The 19,574-nt window shown below is 41.4% G+C and overlaps 2 protein-coding genes across 3 annotated transcripts in view; one reads left to right on the top strand and one right to left on the bottom strand.

The window, feature by feature from the left end:
- kif18a (kinesin family member 18A) overlaps positions 1-3,343 on the bottom strand; it is a 55,849-nt gene extending 52,506 nt beyond the window's left edge. Inside the window, exon 1 of the mRNA XM_061886995.1 lies at positions 3,149-3,343. The gene's annotated coding sequence lies outside the window, so the exon portion shown is untranslated. The remainder of the gene's footprint in view (positions 1-3,148) is intronic.
- Positions 3,338-19,574, top strand: part of mettl15 (methyltransferase 15, mitochondrial 12S rRNA N4-cytidine) — a 157,039-nt gene continuing 140,802 nt past the window's right edge. Inside the window, exons 1-2 of one of the 2 annotated variants that reach the window (XM_061886996.1) lie at positions 3,338-3,483; positions 9,795-10,049. In XM_061886996.1, coding sequence (XP_061742980.1) covers positions 9,810-10,049 — 240 coding nt within the window. In that variant the 5' untranslated portion in view covers positions 3,338-3,483; positions 9,795-9,809. The remainder of the gene's footprint in view (positions 3,484-9,794; positions 10,050-19,574) is intronic. The other variant, XM_061886997.1, reaches the window with a different exon arrangement.

Raw genomic sequence — 19,574 nt, 5'->3', positions numbered from 1 at the left:
AAAATATATGGTCTTTTTTCTGCAACATCAAGGTATATATTGAAGCTTACATAGGTCTGGTGATAATGTTCCCCTTTAAAGACCGACTGCACATTTCCTTATCTTCACAATAAAAGCCCTGCTTCATGCTGACTGCGCTAACAAAATAAGAGTCTCGGAAAGCTGGCGTGCACAAGCGATCGCAGCATCGTAGCGCAGGCAGAATGAAGCAGGGCTTTTATTGTGAAGATGGGAAATGTGCAGTCGGCCTTTAGAGTTTTGACGGAAGGTACTGTTGAAATAAAAAGTGTTTCTCGGCTTCCTCTCGGTCATTTTGTCTTAATAATGATGTCGCAGCAGCCGGCGTCATCTCACAAGACCTTCAGGTGCCGTGAATGTCAATCAAGTGACGTCTTGGTGAAGATCGCTAATTTTTAGGTCTATTTTTTTAAAAGCCTGGCTGGCGACCGATTGACACACCCTCCGCGGTCGACCGGTAGCTCGCGATCGACGTAATGGGCACCCCTGAGATAGACGAAGTGGCTGGGCAGAGCGAAGTCTGGGCTTCCCTGCTTAGGCTGTTGCCCCCGCGACCCCACCTTGGATTGATTGATTGATACTTTTATTAGTATATTGCACAGTTCAGTACATATTCCGTACAATTAATCACTAAATGGTAACACCCGAATAAGTTTTTCAACTTGTTTAAGTCGGGGTCCACGTTAATCAATTCATGGTACAAATATATACTATCAGCACAATACAGTCATCACACAGGTTAATCATCATAGTATATACATTGAATTATTTACAATATTTACAATCCGGAGGGTGGGATGAGGAGCTTTGGTTGATATCAGTACTTCAGTCATAAACAATTGCATCAACAGAGAAATGGACATTGAAACAGTGTAGGTCTTACAGTGGGATATGTACAGCCAGCAGAGAACATAGTGAGTTCAGTTCAGATAGCATAAGAGTAGGTAAATACATTAGAAGTACATTTGATTATTTACATTAGGTTGTTTATAATCCGGGGAGATGGGATGTGAATGGAGGAGGGTATTAGTAAAGGGTTGAAGTTGCCTAGAGGTGCTGTTTTAGAGCGGTTTTGAAAGAATATAGGGATGCACTTACTTTTACACCTGTTGGGAGTGCATTCCACATTGATGTGGCATAGAAAGAGAATGAGTTAAGACCTTTGTTAGTTCGGAATCTGGGTTTAACGTGGTTTGTGGAGCTCCCCTTGTTGTTGTGGTTATGGCGGTCATTTACGTTAAGGAAGTAGTTTAACATGTACTCCGGTATCAGGGAGGTGTAGCGGATTTTATAGACTAGGCTCAGTGTAAGTTGTTTTACTCTGTCCTCCACCCTGAGCCAGCCCACTTTGGAGAAGTGGGTTGGAGTGAGGTGTGATCTGGGGTGGAGGTCTAAAAGTAACTAGACTAGGTTATTCTGGGATTTTTGGAGTCTAGATTTGAGGGTTTTGGAGGTGCTGGGGTACCAGGAGGTGCAAGCGTAATCGAAAAAGGGTTGAATGAGAGTTCCCGCTAGAATCTTCAAGGTGCTTTTGTTGACCAGAGAGGAGATTCTGTAGAGGAATCTCGTTCTTTGGTTAACCTTTTGATTACCTTGGTTGCCATTTTATCACAGGTAAGATTAGCCTCTAGAACAGTGGTTCTTAACCTTGTTGGAGGCACCGAACCCCACCAGTTTCATATGCGCATTCACCTAACCCTTCTTTAGTGAAAAACAAAATGTTTTTTTTTTCAAATTCAAGACAAAGTTGTATGTTTTTTGTAACACTTTAGTATAGGGGAACATATTCTAAGTAACAAAGACTTAATTTAGAGTTATTTGGACACTAGGGGAACATGTTCTAAGTAATAGAATATGTTAGTTATTTGGATAGGGTTAGGTTTATAATAAGGCCATGCCGAATAAGGCATTAATTAGTACTTAATGACTAGTTAAGAACCAATATGTTACTAATTTGCATGTTAATAAGCAACTAATTAATGGTGAATATGTTCCCCATACTAAAGTGTTCCCATATTTTTTTTACTGGTGCACAAAATCAACCGTGCATGAACATCACCTTGTTCAAACACCAAAACTAAGACAGTGCATTAACTCACAGCAAATTACACACCTGCAAATCAGTCAGCTGTTGCCGTATCCGTTATATGCCAACAGGGACAAGTTTGTATTTACACGAAGAGTCGGGTGTGTTTTGATCTCCGCATAACCCCTGAGGTCGACTCACCAAACCCCTAGGGTTCGATCGAACCCTGGTTAAAAACCACTGCTCTAGAATGGAACCTAAGTAGGTGATCTCATCTTTCCTGGTGATAACAATGTCACCCACTTTTATAGTGAAGTCAACGGATGATAAACGGAAGAAGATGGATATAATCTGGTACAGAACATATCTGTCTTTGAGCTTAATGTTTCTGTGCATTGTCCCTTCAAATAAAGAATAAACTAAACAGTAAACATTTCAAATTTGCAGCATTGTATCCGCTTGGGGCTTCACGGTGGGAGAGGGGTTAGTGCGTCTGCCTCACAAGTCTACGAAGGTCCTGAGTAGTCCTGGGTTCAATCCCAGGCTCGGGATCTTTCTGTGTGGAGTTTGCATGTTCTCCCCGTGAATGCGTGGGTTCCCTCCGGGTACTCCGGCTTCCTCTCACTTCAAAGACATGCACCTGGGGATACGTTGATTGGCAACACTATATTGGCCCTAGTGTGTGAATGTTGTCTGTCTATCTGTGTTGGCCCTGTGATGAGGTGGCGACTTGTCCAGGGTGTACCCCGCCTTCCGCCCAATTGTAGCTGATATAGGCACCAGCGCCCCACGCGACCCCAAAGGGAATAAGCGGTAGGAAATGGATGGATGTATCCGCTTGAAGGCGTCCGTGTTTGAGCATTAGATGTGTATTAGCCCCCGTCACCCACCATACAAACTATCACACTGGTCAAACTAAAGGCTTTAAAATGAAGTACTGAATACAGCAGGAAAAACAACAATATGTTCACCGATGCTTCCTAAAGCCCATCGTCCGTTTACAAACTAAACATGATCGTTTCGAACTTGGACGCTAAGCTAACACTAGCTGGCAACGCTACCGACAATGCGCGTCACTTTTCGCCGTGAAAGACAAAGACTTACCTTTTATCAACACGGGCACATTTTCGTTTCCTCACGAGAGACGGCGACAAGACGACACGAAAAACCAGGAAAACAAAACAAAAAAAAGAACAAGTAATCAAAGTCTTACGGGAAGCTAACGTGGAAAAGGCACCGCCGCCAATATTTTCAAAAACAAGCCTTCTTCCTCTCCCCGCTGCAGATTGGGTGGGAGTCCCTGCTCATTGGGCGGGGCTACGTGACGTCATCACACACGCTTCCGGGTGGGCGGAGTCACGAGTTAGACTTTCACGGTACATAGCGTGACCTCCTGAGCGTGTTTCCACGCCGCATTGACACTGCGTTCCGGTTAGGTAGTAAGTCTCATATATTACTCTATTGTTGGTTGTTGTACTGTCCAATGTGCTATATCACGGAGGCACAGCAAACATCAAACGTTAGCATGCTAGGTTGGAGCTAAATTCCACTGTGGTGCACGTCGGGCTACTAAGTTGTAGTGGGGGTGGTATAGCGACCATGCCAGCAACTTGAGGGTTGCAGGTTCGATCCCTGCCTCCGCCATCCTAGTCACTGCTGTCGTGTCCTTGGGCAAGACACTTTACCCACCTGCTACCGGTGCCACCCCCCCTGGTTTAAAATGTAACTTAGATATTGGGTTTCACTATGTAAAGCGCTTTGAGTCACTAGAGAAAAAGCGCTATATAAATATAATGCACTTCACTACTCCTGCAAATCACACTTAATTCTAATACAGATTACAGAACATCCATCCATCCATTTTCTACCACTTATTCCCTTTAAGGTCGCGGGGGGCGCTGGTGCCTATTTCAGCTTCAATCGGGCGGAAGACGGGTACACAAGTCGCCACCTCATCGCAGGGCCAACACAGATAGACAGACAACATTCACACTCACATTCACACACTAGGGCCAATTTAGTGTTGCCAATCAACCTATCCCCAGGTGCATGTCTTTGGAAGTGGGAGGAAGCCGGAGTACCCGGAGGGAACCCACGCATTCACCGGGAGGACATGCAAACTCCACACAGAAATATCCCGAGCCCGGTATTGAACCCTGACAACTCAGGACCTTCGTATTGTGAGGCAGACGCACTAACCCCTCTTCCACCGTGAAGCCAGAATTGCAGAACATACCTGTTAATTTCATGGCCCTTGTAATGTTAACATACCTGCAGTCTGACAAGATGCATGCCGTTTGAAAGTCAGTGCATTCATTTAAAGCATGGGTCTCAAAATCAATTTACCTGGGGGCCACTGGACGCGGAGTCTGGGTGAGGCTGGGCCGTGTGTGTTGTAAGCATTTCACCAATCTCGCGCACTTTGCAAATTATACGTCATTTCCATTATGTGCGAGCAATTTGCATATCGCAAGACAAGATTTAAGACGAGATTTTGTGGATGGTTTAGTCGGTAACCCTACATTATTATATTTTATAAATAGTAAACCAAGTTGTGGTAGTAGTTTAGTCAGTAGTTTAGTCGTGGATGTACACCAGGGGTCACCAACGCCGTGCCCGTGGGCACCAGGTAGCCCGTAAGGACCAGATGAGTAGCCCGCTGGCCTGTTCTAAAAATAGCTCAAATAGCAGCACTTACCAGTGAGCTGCCTCTATTTTTGAAATTGTATTTACTTACTAGCAAGCTGGTCTCGCTTTGCTTGACATTTTTAATTCTGAAACAGACAAAACTTGAATAGATTTTGAAAATCCAAGAAAATATTTTAAAGACTTGGTCTTCACCTGTTTAAATAAATTCATTTATTTGTTTTACTTTGCTTCTTATAACTTTCAGAAAGACAATTTTAGAGAAAAAATACAACCTTAAAAATGATTTTAGGATTTTTAAACACAAATACCTTTTTACCTTTTAAATTCCTTCCTCTTCTTTCCCGACATTTTAAATCAATGTTCAAGTAATTTTTTTATGGTAAAGAATAATGAATACATTTTAATTTAATTCTTCATTTTAGCTTCTGTTTTTTCGACGAAGAATATTTGTGAAATATTTCTTCAAACTTATTATGATTGAAATTCAAAAAAAATATTCTGGCAAATCTAGAAAATCTGTAGAATCAAATGTAAGTCTTATGTCAAAGTCTTTTGAATTTCTTTTAAAACATTTTTGTTCTGGAAAATCTAGAAGAAATAATGATTCGTCTTTGTTAGAAATATAGCTTGGCCCAATTTGTAATATATTCTAACAAAGTGCAGATTGGATTTTAACCTATTTAAAATATGTCATCAAAATTCAAAATTTAATCTTAATCAGGAAAAATTACTAAAGATGTTCCATAAATTATTTTTTAAATGTTTTCTAAAAGATTCGAATTAGCTTTTTTTTCTCTTGATTTTTTTCGGTTGAATTTTGAATTTTAAAGAGTCGAAATTGAAGATAAACTATGTTTCAAAATTAAATTTTATTTTTTTTCGTGTTTTGTCCTCTTCTAAACCGTTCAATGAAGTGTTTTTTTCATCATTTATTCTCTACAAAAAACCTTCCGTAAAAGGAAAAAAAAATGTACGATGGAATGACAGACAGAAATACCCATTTTTTTGTATATATAGATTTATTTATTAAAGGTAAATTGAGCAAATTGGCTATTTTTGGCAATTTTTTATGTGTGTATCAAACTGGTAGCCCTTCGCATTAATCAGTACCCAAGAAGTAGCTCTTGGTTTCAAAAAGGTTGGTGACTCCTGCTATAGAGTATCTTATTCACCATTTGATTGGCAGCAGTTAACAGGTAATGTTTAAAAGCTCATACCAGCATTCTTCCCTGTTTGGCACTCAGCATCAAGGGTTGGAATTGGGGGTTGAATCACCAGAAATGATTACCGGCCGCTGCTGCTCACTGCTTCCCTCACCTCCCAGGGGGTGAATAAGGGGATGGGTCAAATGCAGAGGACAAATTTCACCACACCTAGTGTGTGTGTGACAATCATTGGTAGTTTAACTTAATGTAGCAGGTACTTTAGCGAGTATAGTATAAATAAATTACACTTATTATTATCATTATTAACGATAATACCGCTAACATTAACAATATTAAATAATCACATGTATGTAGAAAATAACAAACACGACAGTACACAGTGTTTTCACTATGACAGGTGTAACCGCGCTCCAGCGGCCGTGTTCGTTCATTGTCTTTCCTGTAGCATAAAAAATGCACATGGCCTTAATACGCCGCAATACTCAGTCCCCATATTTAAGTACCCAAAATAAAGACTCGACATAAATATAAATTCAATCGGATCAGAAACATTGGAGCAAACGGGATTAAAACCCGATGCTAACCGCCCATAGAAAATACATGGGTACGGCTAGTAGCTATTATTAGCAAACAGATTCACTTACCAACTCGGCTTAATATCTCAACATCAACACACTCTTTCATCGCAACTCGGCTCTGATGGTCGACACCCATAAGTTTACAATTAATTGTAAAATGTTGGACGGTTGTTCTTACGATATGCAGGCAAACAACAACTTTAAAACATACCGGCTTCGGCCTAGCTGAGCAGTGCAAGAATGATCTCTGGGATCACTAGCGCCCTCTACCATTAGGAGGCCGGAGAACAGGTGCCTCACATTGTACGTCTTCGCAGCAGTTTCATGATTGCCCAGCACAAGAAATACGTTACACACATACAGTTGTTGACAAAATACACTGTGCATTATATACCTCAGATAACTAAACTATGGAAATGTATAATATAATTCATATAGCAATACGGTCTCACTGCACAGCAGACAGCAGTTAGCCGAGTCATTGCGGTGATGGGGAGGCTCAGCTGGCTGTGACTCACTGCAAGTAATTCTCACTATTTGAACGGCAAATGTGAAAATTAAGCGTTTTTGAATAAAAAATAATTTAAAACTGGTGAAGTTAAATGGAAAATAACTTTTATAGTGTAATCACTGGATACATATAACAGTATAATTATTATTTTTTCTTTTTACCTTTTTTTTTTCATGATGGCAGGTGAGGCCTGACTGCATGTCACTGGTCGTTGGGCAAGACACTTCACCACCTGCTCCCAGTGCCACCCACACTGGTTTAAAATGTAACTTAGATATTGGGTTTCACTATGTAAAGCTCTTTGAGTCACTAGAAAAAAAGCACTATATAAATATAATTCACTTCACTACTTCTGCAAATCACACTCATTCTAATACGGATTGCAGAACATACCTGCTAATATCATGGCCCTTGTAATGTTAACATACCTGCAGTCTGACAAGATGCATGCCGTTTGAAAGTCAGTGCATTCATTTAAAGGAGGGGTCTCAAACTCAATTTACCTGGGGGCCACTGGACGCGGAGTCTGGGCGAGGCTGGGCCGCTAGAAAAAGATTTCTTAAAAAAAAATGTTGCTCACTCCTCAGCATGTCTAGTTGTCCCTGCCTTCCGCCCGTATGCAGCTGAGATAGGCTCCAGCGACCCCCCCGCCACCTCAGAAGGGACAAGCGGTAGGAAATGGATGGATGAATGGATGTCTAGTTGTATAATGACGTTTCAAATTGTATCCCTTGTGCAGCGCGACTTTCTCTGTGCAAATAAGACACGTCGAGGTGCCCCTGTGCTCAACAATAGAATAGAATAGAATAGAAAATACTTTATTGATCCCTGGGGGGAAATCCAGCACAACAGTTCTCTCACAATAGACAATAATAATAATAAATAATATACAACATATATTATATATAATATGTGTGACTTGTCCGGGGTGTACCCCGCCTTCCGCCCGATTGTAGCCGAGATAGGCACCAGCGCTCCCCGCGACCCCTAAGGGAATAAGCGGTAGAAAATGGATGGATGGATGAATAATATAAATATATTCTACATTTAAGTGCAGTCAAGAAGGACATATACATTATACAGTCTGGTGGCTGTCGGTATGAAGGACCTCCTGTGAATATTGCAATAGAAATATTACATCTCCCACTTTTCCTGGAATTGTCTTTGCTCATCACTAACCTTTCTCTTCACTGCAGGCTTTGGAAAAAGACATGTTTGGGGTTGTGGAATATATTTGTATTTAGCCGACGCACGGGGAATAATGTTATTCCCGCAATGTGTGTTGTTCCGCTTTTCCTCCCTACAGCAACACGGCGGTTGGCGGATAATAAGTGAAAAAGAGTGACAGCGTCATATAGAAATATATGTAGTGTTCATCGTGTGAGGCAATGCAAATTAAACAATAAAAAAAACAAATAACGGTATGAATTATCGGGGACTGTTATTACTGTGGCGGTCTCACGAGTTAGAAATTTTACCCTAACCAGAAGTATCAAAGCAAGGAAATGTCAGCCTGTCATGTAAAGATCAGTTAGCACTGCGATTGTAATCAGTCGTTATTGTCTTTGTATTGGTTCAGGGTGGAGCTGTTAGCCATAATTTACAGTTTTTTCATTACAATTCGGTACAAAATACCAAACTACTCAGGTTCCGTGTACACTGGTAGCTTGATTTTGCATGTGACCCTGGGGAATATGCTTTATCAGTATCATGCTTCAAACCCTGTTTCAAAAGATAGCGGGTTAAGAAACGTGCACATTGTAGTCATTAAACCTGACTTCCGATTCTGATTCCTCATTTTGATAAAAAAAAAAGAAAATCCAAACAAATAGTTCAATTAAGTTTTGTTTTGTGTATAGTGCTCCTATTGAGTTAATGTTGCTGATCGGTTTGTATTTATTATTTATTGAATTTATTTATTATATTTTTCAGTTTGAAATGGTTTAAGTAGGCCATATAAATGTTATAGTTTAAAGCAGTGGTCCCCAACCTTTTTGTATCCGCGGACGCTTAATAATTTGTCCCGCGGCCCGGGTGGGGGGGCTTTTTATTTATTTATTTTTCTTTGTAATGAAAAAGGGACGTTTTTGTCATGAAAAAGGGAGGTTTTTGTGGTTGGCGCACTAATTGTAAGTTTATATTGTGTTTTTTATGTTGATTTAATAAAAATTAAAAAAATGAATAAAAAATTATTCTGCGGCCCGGTGGTTGGGGACCACTGGTTTAAAGGACATCTTTTTGTTATTTTTGATATACAAACTATCAGACTGTGTGGTCGGTAGTAGTGGGTTTCAGTAGGCCTTTAACTTGCACTTACAGATGTAGCGATGAATTGTATTTAGTGACAGTGGTTTTCTGGAGTGTACCTGAGTTAATAAATATTTGCAGAAAAAAAAGTTTATCAGTTTGAACATCAAATATGTTGTCTTTGTAGCATATTCAACTGAATATGGGTTGAAAATGATTAGCAAATCATTGTATTCCGTTTATATTTACATCTAACACAATTTCCCAACTCGTATGGAAACGGGATTTGTATTTGCAAGTTGTAATTGATAGATTAGAAGTAATTATAATGATGTTATAAATAAATGTAGCGTTCATGATGTGCTGTGGGAAGGTGACCATCTTCATTCGTCATTAAATTGTGGGGTAGGATGGATACAGATATGGCTGAGGAGGCCAATAGGTCCCCTCAAGATTCTTTTATAGTAGAGCCAAGAGAATCCAGCATCAGGGATATGGCTATCTCCATATGGTTATCTAGTCCAGTGGAAACCTCAAACTTGCCATCAATAAACTATTGCATGAACAGCGACCAATCAGTACTCTTTTCTCCTCCACAGGTGAAATTAAGCCTGATGATTTCCCATATTACTGCTCGCTCCAGCCGACTGTTCCAGAAACAAACTTTGGCTGTGCGGAAATTGTGGAAATTATGGAATTCAAATTTCCACTCTCAGACCGCCCTGTGTGTCTTCTCTGGCCCTGGTGCTTCGTGCAAATCACATGAACGGGTATCTGATTCCATTGAAAAACCTCCTCATGTGCCTGTCATGCTGAAAGAGGTGCTTCATTACTTGGACATTAAACCAGGCCAGGTAAGTTGATTTTATCCTTTCTTGTGGTAAAAAAAATATTCTAAATAAGAACCAAAGCCACAGACTGAAGAATAAATAATGAGACGTGTGTAGCAATTACTAAGAACAATGAAGGTATTGTGTAATATGTTTGAATTACTTCACACTGATGTCATTATATTGCATTTACATAATTTCGCTACACAAGCACAAAAAGCATTCCCAGCAATACAAGATTTTTTGCTGATTTTTTGCAGCTTAAAATGTCTGATTTTGTAGCAGCGTTTTCACAAAGTTGCGATATTTAAAACGTTTTTTTTTCAGTGCATTACTTTGCGGCTAGCGATGGGGTACCCCTTATATTTGAATTGATACGGCACCAATTAGGTATAATTGCTGCCAATTTTGGTACCAATCATCTGTGTGTGAGATTGACTGATACATATACCAGTACTGATCACATGTATTTACTTTACATTCTATTTTAATTTACACTCTATTTAGAGCAGTGGTTCTTAACCTTGTTGCAGGTTCCGAACCCCACCAGTTTCATACGTGCATTCACCAAACCCCTCTCTTGTGAAAAATAAAATGTTTTTTTTCAAATTCAAGACAAAGTTATATGTTGTTTTTTTTCATGGTGTACAAAATGAACCGTGCATGAACATCACCTCGTTCAAAGAACAAAACCAACAGTGCATGAACTCACAACAAATTACACACCTGCAAATCAGTGTGACTTCTGCTGTTGCCATATCCACGATACGCCGATATGGAGAAGTTTTTATTTACACAATGAGTCCATACTTGCCAACCCTCACGATTTTTCCGGGAGAATCCCGAATTTCAGTGCCCCTCCTGAAAATCTACCGGGACAACCATTCCCCCGAATTTCTCACGATTTCCACCCGGACAACGATATTGTGGGCGTGCCTTAAAGGCACTGCATTTAGCGTCTTCTACAACCTGTCGTCACGTCTGCTTTTCCTCCATACAAACGGCGTGTTGGCGCATTCACATCATTTATGTGGCTTTTACACACACACAAGTGAATGCAAGCATGCTTGATCAACAGCTATACAGGTCACACTGAGGGTGGCCGTACACAGTGTTACAAATATGCACCACATTGTGAACCCACACCAAACAAGAATGCCAAACACATTTCGGGAGAACATCCTCTCCGTAACACAACAGAACAAATACCCAGAATCCATTGCAGCACTAACTCTTTCGGGATCTACAATATACACCCCCGCTACCACCAAACCCTCCCCACCTCAACCCCCCCGCCCCCATCTCCTGAATTCGGAGGTCTCAAGGTTGGCAATTATGGATGAGTCTGGTGTGTCTTGACTGGCTCCGCCGAACCCTTGAGGCCGACTCACCAAACCCTTAGGGTTCGATCGAACCCAGGTTAAGAACCACTGATTTAGAGTGAATGCTATGGAAAGTTTAACAATATCAGCGCACTATTTCAACTAATTCCTCTTTTTCTTTTATTACTGTTTTTCAAACTGTTAAGTGCACTTAAAATCCTTTCATTTTCTCAAAAATCACAGTACGCTTTATAAACCAGTCCACCTGTGGTACGTATTAAGTCCGACCTCAGAGCAATTTTTATTTGGTACATAGTGTGATGTTAAGTGTTAAGCTTGTGCTGTGGTCCACGTTTTGCATAGATTTAGTTTTACAAACCCTCTTCAAGCTGCTCTGACTGTCTCTTCAAAATGTGGTATTTACGTGCTGAAGCCCTCCTCCTGGCCAAGCACCCTACGACTGCATCACCGCACCATCCGCTATGTTCTACAAACCCTATTTCCATATTAGTTGGGAAATTGTGTTAGATGTCAATATAAACGGAATACGATGATTTGCAAATCATTTTCAACCCAAATTCAGTTGGATATGCTAAAAAAACAACATATTTGATGTTCAAACTGATAAACCTTTTTTTTTTGTGCAAATAATCATTAACTTTAGAATTTGATGCCAGCAACACGTGACAAAGAAGTTGGGAAAGGTGGCAATAAATACTGATAAAGTTGAGGAATGCTCATCAAACAGTTATATGGAACATCCCACAGGTGTGCAGGCTAATTGGGAACAGGTGGGTGCCATGATTGGGTATAAAAGCAACTTCCATGAAATGCTAAGTAATTCACAAACAAGGATGGGGTGAGGGTCACCACTTTGTAAGCAAATTGTCGAACAGTTTTAGAACAACATTATTCAACAAGCTATTGCAAGGAATTTAGGGATTTTACCATCTACGGTCCGCAAAATCATCAAAAAGTTCAGAGAATCTGGAGAAATCACTGCACGTAAGCGATGATATGACGGACTTTTGATCCCTCAGGCGGTACTGCATCAAAAACCGACATCAGTGTGTAAAGGATATCACCACATGGGCTCAGGAACACTTCATAAAACCTCTGTCAGTTGGTCGCTACATCTTTAAGTGCAAGTTAAAACTCTACTATGCAAAGCCAAACCGATTTAGCAACAATATCCTGAAACACCGCCGGGTTGGCTGGGCCCGAGCTCACCTAAGATGGACTGATGCAAAGTGGAAAGGTGTTCTGTGCTCTGAGGAGTCCACATTTCAAATTATATTTGGAAACAGAGAATGTGGTGTCCTCCAGAACAAAGAGGAAAATAACCATTCGGATTGTTATAGGCGCAAAGTTTAAAAGCCACCATCTGTGATGGTATGGGGGTGTATTAGTGCCCAAGGCATGGGTAACTTACAGATCTGTGAAGGCACCATTAATACTGTAAGGTCCATACAGGTTTTGGAGCAACACATGTTGTCATCCAAGCAACGTTATCATGGACGCCGCTGCTTATTTCAGCAAAACAAGTGTTACAACAGCGTGGCTTCGTAAAAAAAGAGTGTGGGTACTTTCCTGGCCCGCCTGCAGTCCAGGCCGGTGTCCCATCGAAAATGTGTGGAGCATTATGAAGTGTAAAATACGACAGCGGAGACCCCGGACTGTTGAACGACTGAAGCTCTACATAAAACAAGAATGGGAAAGAATTCCACTTTCAAAGCTTCAACAATTAGTTTCCTCAGTTCCCAAACATTTATTGAGTGTTGTTGAAAGAAAAGGTGATGTAACACAGTGGTGAACATGCCCTTTCCCAACTACTTTGGCACGTGTTGCAGCCATGAAATTGTAAGTTAATTATTATTTGCAAAGAAAAATAAAGTTTATGAGTTTGAACATCAAATATCTTGTCTTTGTAGTGCATTCAATTGAATATGGGTTGAAAAGGATTTGCAAATCATTGTAGTCCGTTTATATTTACATGCAACACAATTTCCCAACTCATATGGTTTGTAGTATTTAGCGCTTCCATGTTGAGTCTACTGACAGATATACGTTGGAACTATGTACTGCTTTTTTATTAGAAATGGCAATAGCGGAAGATGCATGTGCATGTACGACCCCGCAACAACTCTGTGACTACAATGCTCGACTACAACCGAATAAAACCTCTTTGGCTAAACCTCTACCGGTAGAGGGGCGGTATAGCTCTGTTGGTAGAGTGGCCGTGCCAGCAACTTGAGCGTTGCAGGTTCGATTCCCGCTTCCGCCATCCTAGTCACTGCCGTTGTGTCCTTGGGCAAGACACTTTACCCACCTGCTCCCGGTGCCACCCACACTGGTTTGAATGTAACTTAGATATTGGGTATCACCATGTAAAGCGCTTTGAGTCACTAGAGAAAAGCGCTATATAAATATAATTGACTTCACACTTCAATACCAGATATCCGCTTACTTAACTAACGAAAAATTTGTCACTAAAGTATCCAATTCCCCATAATTAAGACGCACATGTTTTTAATCAATAATTATGCTATGCCTCCAGGGTTTGATTTCAAATTTTTGGGACGTATGCATACCCCAATTACCACATAAACAGGCACCAACAGATAAAGAAAAGTTGGTTTTGTATGATAGGTCATTTCTAAAGAAATCTTACCTTCCAAATAACCTTTGGTTCACATGCTACAGTATCTTCTACCATTTTTTCTGTTTCTTGTCCACATGCCAGAATGATAATATGTCATAAATTCTGTTTGTCAACAGCTCACACAGCTACCAAAGCCCCCTTTAAAATGTTCCTGCTATGCAAAACCAACTTTTCTTACCTTTTAGTACTTGTTCTTTTGTGTATTCAGGATCCCCATAAGTCCTGAAAATGTTAAGCTAAACCACAGACGCTTGGTCGAGATATTTATAAATTAATCTTGCCTTCCTTCATACTTCCTCCAAACAAGCAATTTGGAATTTGAGTTGCTAGTGACAAATTTGTCGCAAGTTACGTCAGCGAATATATCCATCTATGGTAAAGTTTTTACCCGTACAGTGTTTCCCCCAGAAAATCTGTTAGTTAAGGTGGTGACTTTCCAGGGGGAGGGGAACAGGGAAGGGGGTGGTTGGGTGTAAGGATCGCCATCACATCTCCACCTCGTCGCTGCCACCGCAGCCTGGGGGGCAATAGACTACAGACTGTGGTGACGTAGGTGACGTTTTCCGCTCCATTTGCTGAATGGCAATATACAATATATAATCTCAATATTTTTTCCGTAAAGTAAAAACAAAACAGTGCTAGTTACTTGAGATGCTAAAATAATGACTTACAAATTCAAATTAAGGACTTACTGTAAGTAAGCGTTTGAAAAAAAAGAGTTAAAAGTTGGGCCACATGATGACATAAGCTCAACTCCAGCCATTCATCCATCCATTCGCTACCGCTTGGCCCTTTTGGGGTCTCTGCTTAATTTATTACAGCATTTGGGGAGTGTAGTTAACTTTTTTTATGTAAATGTTACATTTTTATCAACATGTGATAGCAGGACCCTGCCATTCAAAACTAGGCTGCTACATTACTAATGATTAATGTAACTATAGCTGAAAAAATAGTACAATAGCAATAGTTCAGCCCTGAACACCATGGAGTTCATGTAGGCTTTATGATGCAGTTACTCTGCTTCTTCCTATTCCTTTTCGAACATGTTGAAAAGAGAAACTGGAAATTGTGATGTATCATGTTGTATGCTTGCATGTTCGAAATAAACTCAAACTTTATTATCATCAACTATCAGAGACAGAAACTCTTCATTTAACATAGTGTTGTTTTTTGCTGCTTCAACACAGCTCAATCTACACAGAAAAAAATCAAGTGAAATAACTTAGTTATTAACTGTAAGTCAATATTCCTTGTCTTTTTCTTAGACACACAAACACACACGCACGCACACACACCGCACAGTGAGTTAGCGTTATGCTAATAGCTAATTAGTAAGGGTGTAACGGTACGTGTATTTGTATTGAACCGTTTCGGTACGGGGGTTTCGGTCCAGTTCGGAGGTGTATCGAACAAGTTTGTAAGCTAAAGCCTTAACAAGCTGCTCTGCTTTCTGCGTTTGTCTGAGCAGTGAGCACCCAGCATTGTCCCGCTCACACAACCATCTGATTGGTTACATACAAAGCCAATCAGCAATGCGTATTCAGAGCGATGTAACAGCCAATCAGCAGTGCATATTCAGAACGCATGTTGTCAATGCTTCAGCGTCGAGCAGACATATGTTTAGCAGCGGACAGCGTACTCTCCCCAAATTATAAAAAACACTTCCCAGTCACAACTACTACTAGCATCACTATGAGCCTGTTGACCTTCTAGAAACTTAAACTGCAACTCAGCTCGCTCGCAGTTCTGGCTTGAGGTGAAGGCTAATTAGCTTTTAGCGTAACGTTAGCTCATTTTGCTGTGTGTGTGTGTGTGTGTGTGTGTGTGTGTGTGTGTGTGTCTGTCTGTGTGTCTGTTATTTCACATGAACTAACATGAAGTCCATGGTGTCCAGGGATGAATAGTCTCTCCTATTGCTATTTTACTATTTTTTCAGCTAGAGTTATATTACTCATTAGTAAGGTAGCAGCCTAGTTTTGAATGGCAGGGTCCCTGCTATCACATGTTGACAAAAATATAACATTTACATAATATAAGCCAACTACAGGCTTCCCAAATGCTGTAATAAATCAAACATGATGAGTTGACTTGAAACTCTTTAATGTTACACTTTTTATATGTAGAAGAAAGGTTTGGTCATTTTATTTAATCAGAGCAACAACTTGAGGCCGTTTAATGTGGATTAACGTGGGCAGAATGATTATAGTGTTCCCAATGTTAAAAGGATAAAGCCATTGTTTACAAATTTGCTAAATAAATAACCAAAAAATGTATATTTTGTTGTTTTCTTACTGTACCGAAAATGAACCGAACTGTGACCTCTAAACCGAGGTACCTACCGAATCTAAATTTTTGTGGATCGTTACACCCCAACTAATTAGCCTTCACCTCAAGGACTGCGAGCGAGCTGAGCTGCCGCTTGTTTATAGAACGTCAATGGGCTCATAGTGATGTTACTAGTAGTTGACTGGGAGGTGTTTATTATCATTTGGGGAGAGTCCGCTGCCTTACCTGTTAAAAACACCTTTCTGCTCGCTTCACGTCACATGCGCTCTGAATACGCACTGCTGATTGGCTGTTACATGCGCTCTTAGTACACACTGCGTATTGGCTGTTACCGCTCTGCGTGTAACCAATCAGATGGTTGTGTGGGTGGGACAATGCTGGGTGCTGGAGAGACCAACTGACAGCAGAACTAAGCGGAGCAGCTTGTTAACACTTTTTTAAATTTTTTTTTAAGACTTTAATTTAGGCGGTGACTCTTTGTTGTTAAGGCGGCTGCCTTAACAACAAAATGCTGTGGGAAACCCTGTCGTAGACCTTTGCGCAAGTCCGCCATTGTAGTCCGAAGTTGTAGTCTCTTAATTTCATTAATTTTCTTTATCCTCTTCTTGTGTGAGGTTTGGCGGACCAGTACTTTTCAGAGTCGGTATAGTACAGAATAAGATTCATTAGTATCACGGTATTATACTAATACCGGTATACCGTACAACCCTAGTCTTAACTTATATCTGTGAGTAGAATTGCAATGAAAGCGCTAAAAAGGATAACAGTTGAAATACAGGCCCTTAGACCAGTGGTTCTCAAATGGGGGTATGCGTACCCCTGGGTGTACTTGAAGGTTTGCCAAGGGGTACGTGAGATTTTTAAAAAATATTCTAAAAATAGCAACAATTCAAAAATCTTTTATAAATATATTTGTTGAATAATACTTCAACAAAATCCATCCATCCATTTTCTACCGCTTATTCCCTTTGGGGTCGCAAATATGAATGTAAGTTCATAAACTGTGAAAAGAAATGCAACAATGCAATATTCAGTGTAGGCAGCTAGATTTTTTTGTGGACATGTTCCATAAATATTGATGTTAAAGATTTCTTTTTTTGTGAATAAATGTTTAGAATTAAGTTCATGAATCCAGATGGTTCTCTATTACGATCCCCAAAGAGGGCACTTTAAGTTGATGATTACTTCTATGTGTATAAATCTTTATTTATAATTTAATCACTTGTTTATTTTTCAACAAGTTTGTTAGTTATTTTTATATCTTTTTTTCCAAATAGTTCAAGAAAGACCACTACAAATTAGCAATATTTTGCACTGTTATACAATTTAGTTAAATTATAAACTGATGACATCGTGCTATATTTTACTTCTTTATCTCTTTTTTTCAACCAAAAATGCTTTGCTCTAATTCAAATCAAATCAAATCAAATCAACTTTATTTGTAAAGCACATTTAAAATTTACGCTCATGTTGGTAACGACAGTGAAACCTGGAGAGGCGTGATTGGGAAGAATGGCCGCCCGGATCTGAACCCGAGTGGTGTTTTGTTATTGGACTTCTGTGCTCGTCATGGATTGTCCATAACAAACACCATGTTCAAACATAAGGGTGTCCATATGTGCACTTGGCACCAGGACACCCTAGGCCGCAGTTCCACGATCGACTTTGTAGTTGTGTCATCGGATTTGCGCCTTCATGTTTTGGACACTCGGGTAAAGAGAGGGGCGGAGCTTTCTACCGATCACCACCTGGTGGTGAGTTGGCTGCGATGGTGGGGGAGGATGCCGGACAGACCTGGCAGGCCCAAACGCATTGTGAGGGTTTGCTGGGAACGTCTGGCAGAGTCTCCTGTCAGAGAAAGTTTCAATTCCCACCTCCGGAGGAACTTTGAACATGTCACGAGGGAGGTGCTGGACATTGAGTCCGAGTGGACCATGTTCCGCACCTCTATTGTCGAGGCGACTGATCGGAGCTGTGGCCGCAAGGTAGTTGGTGCTTGTCGTGGCGGTAATCCTAGAACCGCTGGTGGACACCAGCGGTGAGGGATGCCGTCAAGCTGAAGAAGGAGTCCTATCGGGTTCTTTTGGCTCATAGGACTCCAGAGGCAGTGGACAGGTACCGACAGGCCAAGCGGTGTGCAGCTTCAGCGGTCGCAGAGGCAAAAACTCGGACCTGGGAAGAGTTTGGGGAAGCCATGGAAAATGACTTCCGGATGGCTTCGAAGCGATTCTGGACCACCATCCGCCGCCTCAGGAAGGGGAAGCAGTGCACTGTCAACACCGTGTATGGTGCGGAAGGTGTTCTGCTGACCTCAACTGCGGATGTTGTGGATAGGTGGAAGGAATACTTTGAAGACCTCCTCAATCCCACCAACACGTCTTCCTGTGAGGAAGCAGTGCCTGGGGAATCCGTGGTGGACTCTCCTATTTCTGTGGCTGAGGTTGCTGAGGTAGTTAAAAAGCTCCTCGGTGGCAAGGCCCCAGGGGTGGATGAGATCCGCCCGGAGTTCCTTAAGGCTCTGGATGCTGTGGGGCTGTCTTGGTTGACAAGACTCTGCAGCATCGCGTGGACATCGGGGGCGGTACCTCTGGATTGGCAGACCGGGGTGGTGGTCCCTCTCTTTAAGTAGGGGGACCGGAGGGTGTGTTCCAACTATCGTGGGATCATACTCCTCAGCCTTCCCGGTAAGGTTTATTCAGGTGTACTGGAGAGGAGGCTACGCCGGATAGTCGAACCTCGGATTCAGGAGGAACAGTCTGGTTTTCGTCCTGGTCGTGGAACTGTGGACCAGCTCTATACTCTCGGCAGGGTTCTTGAGGGTGCATGGGAGTTTGCCCAACCAGTCTACATGTGCTTTGTGGACTTGGAGAAGGCATTCGACCGTGTCACTCGGGAAGTCCTGTGGGGAGTGCTCAGAGAGTATGGGGTATCGGACTGTCTTATTATGGCAGTCCGATCCCTGTACGATCAGTGTCAGAGCTTGGTCCGCATTGCTGCCAGTAAGTCGGACACGTTTCCAGTGAGGGTTGGACTCCGCCAAGGTTGCCCTTTGTCACCGATTCTGTTCATAACTTTTATGGACAGAATTTCTAGGCGCAGTCAAGGCATTGAGGGGTTCCGGTTTGGTGGCCGCGGGATTAAGTCTCTGCTTTTTGCCGACGATGTAGTCCTGTTGGCTTCATCTGGCCGGGATCTTCAGCTCTCACTGGATCGGTTCGCAGCCGAGTGTGAAGCGGCCGGAATGAGAATCAGCACCTCCAAATCCGAGTCCATGGTTCT

The sequence above is a fragment of the Nerophis ophidion genome, linkage group LG25, assembly GCF_033978795.1.
Source record: "Nerophis ophidion isolate RoL-2023_Sa linkage group LG25, RoL_Noph_v1.0, whole genome shotgun sequence".
NCBI lineage: Eukaryota > Metazoa > Chordata > Actinopteri > Syngnathiformes > Syngnathidae > Nerophis > Nerophis ophidion.
The sequence above is the reverse complement of the archived record's forward strand: the minus strand, read 5'-3'. Positions and strand labels throughout refer to the sequence as shown.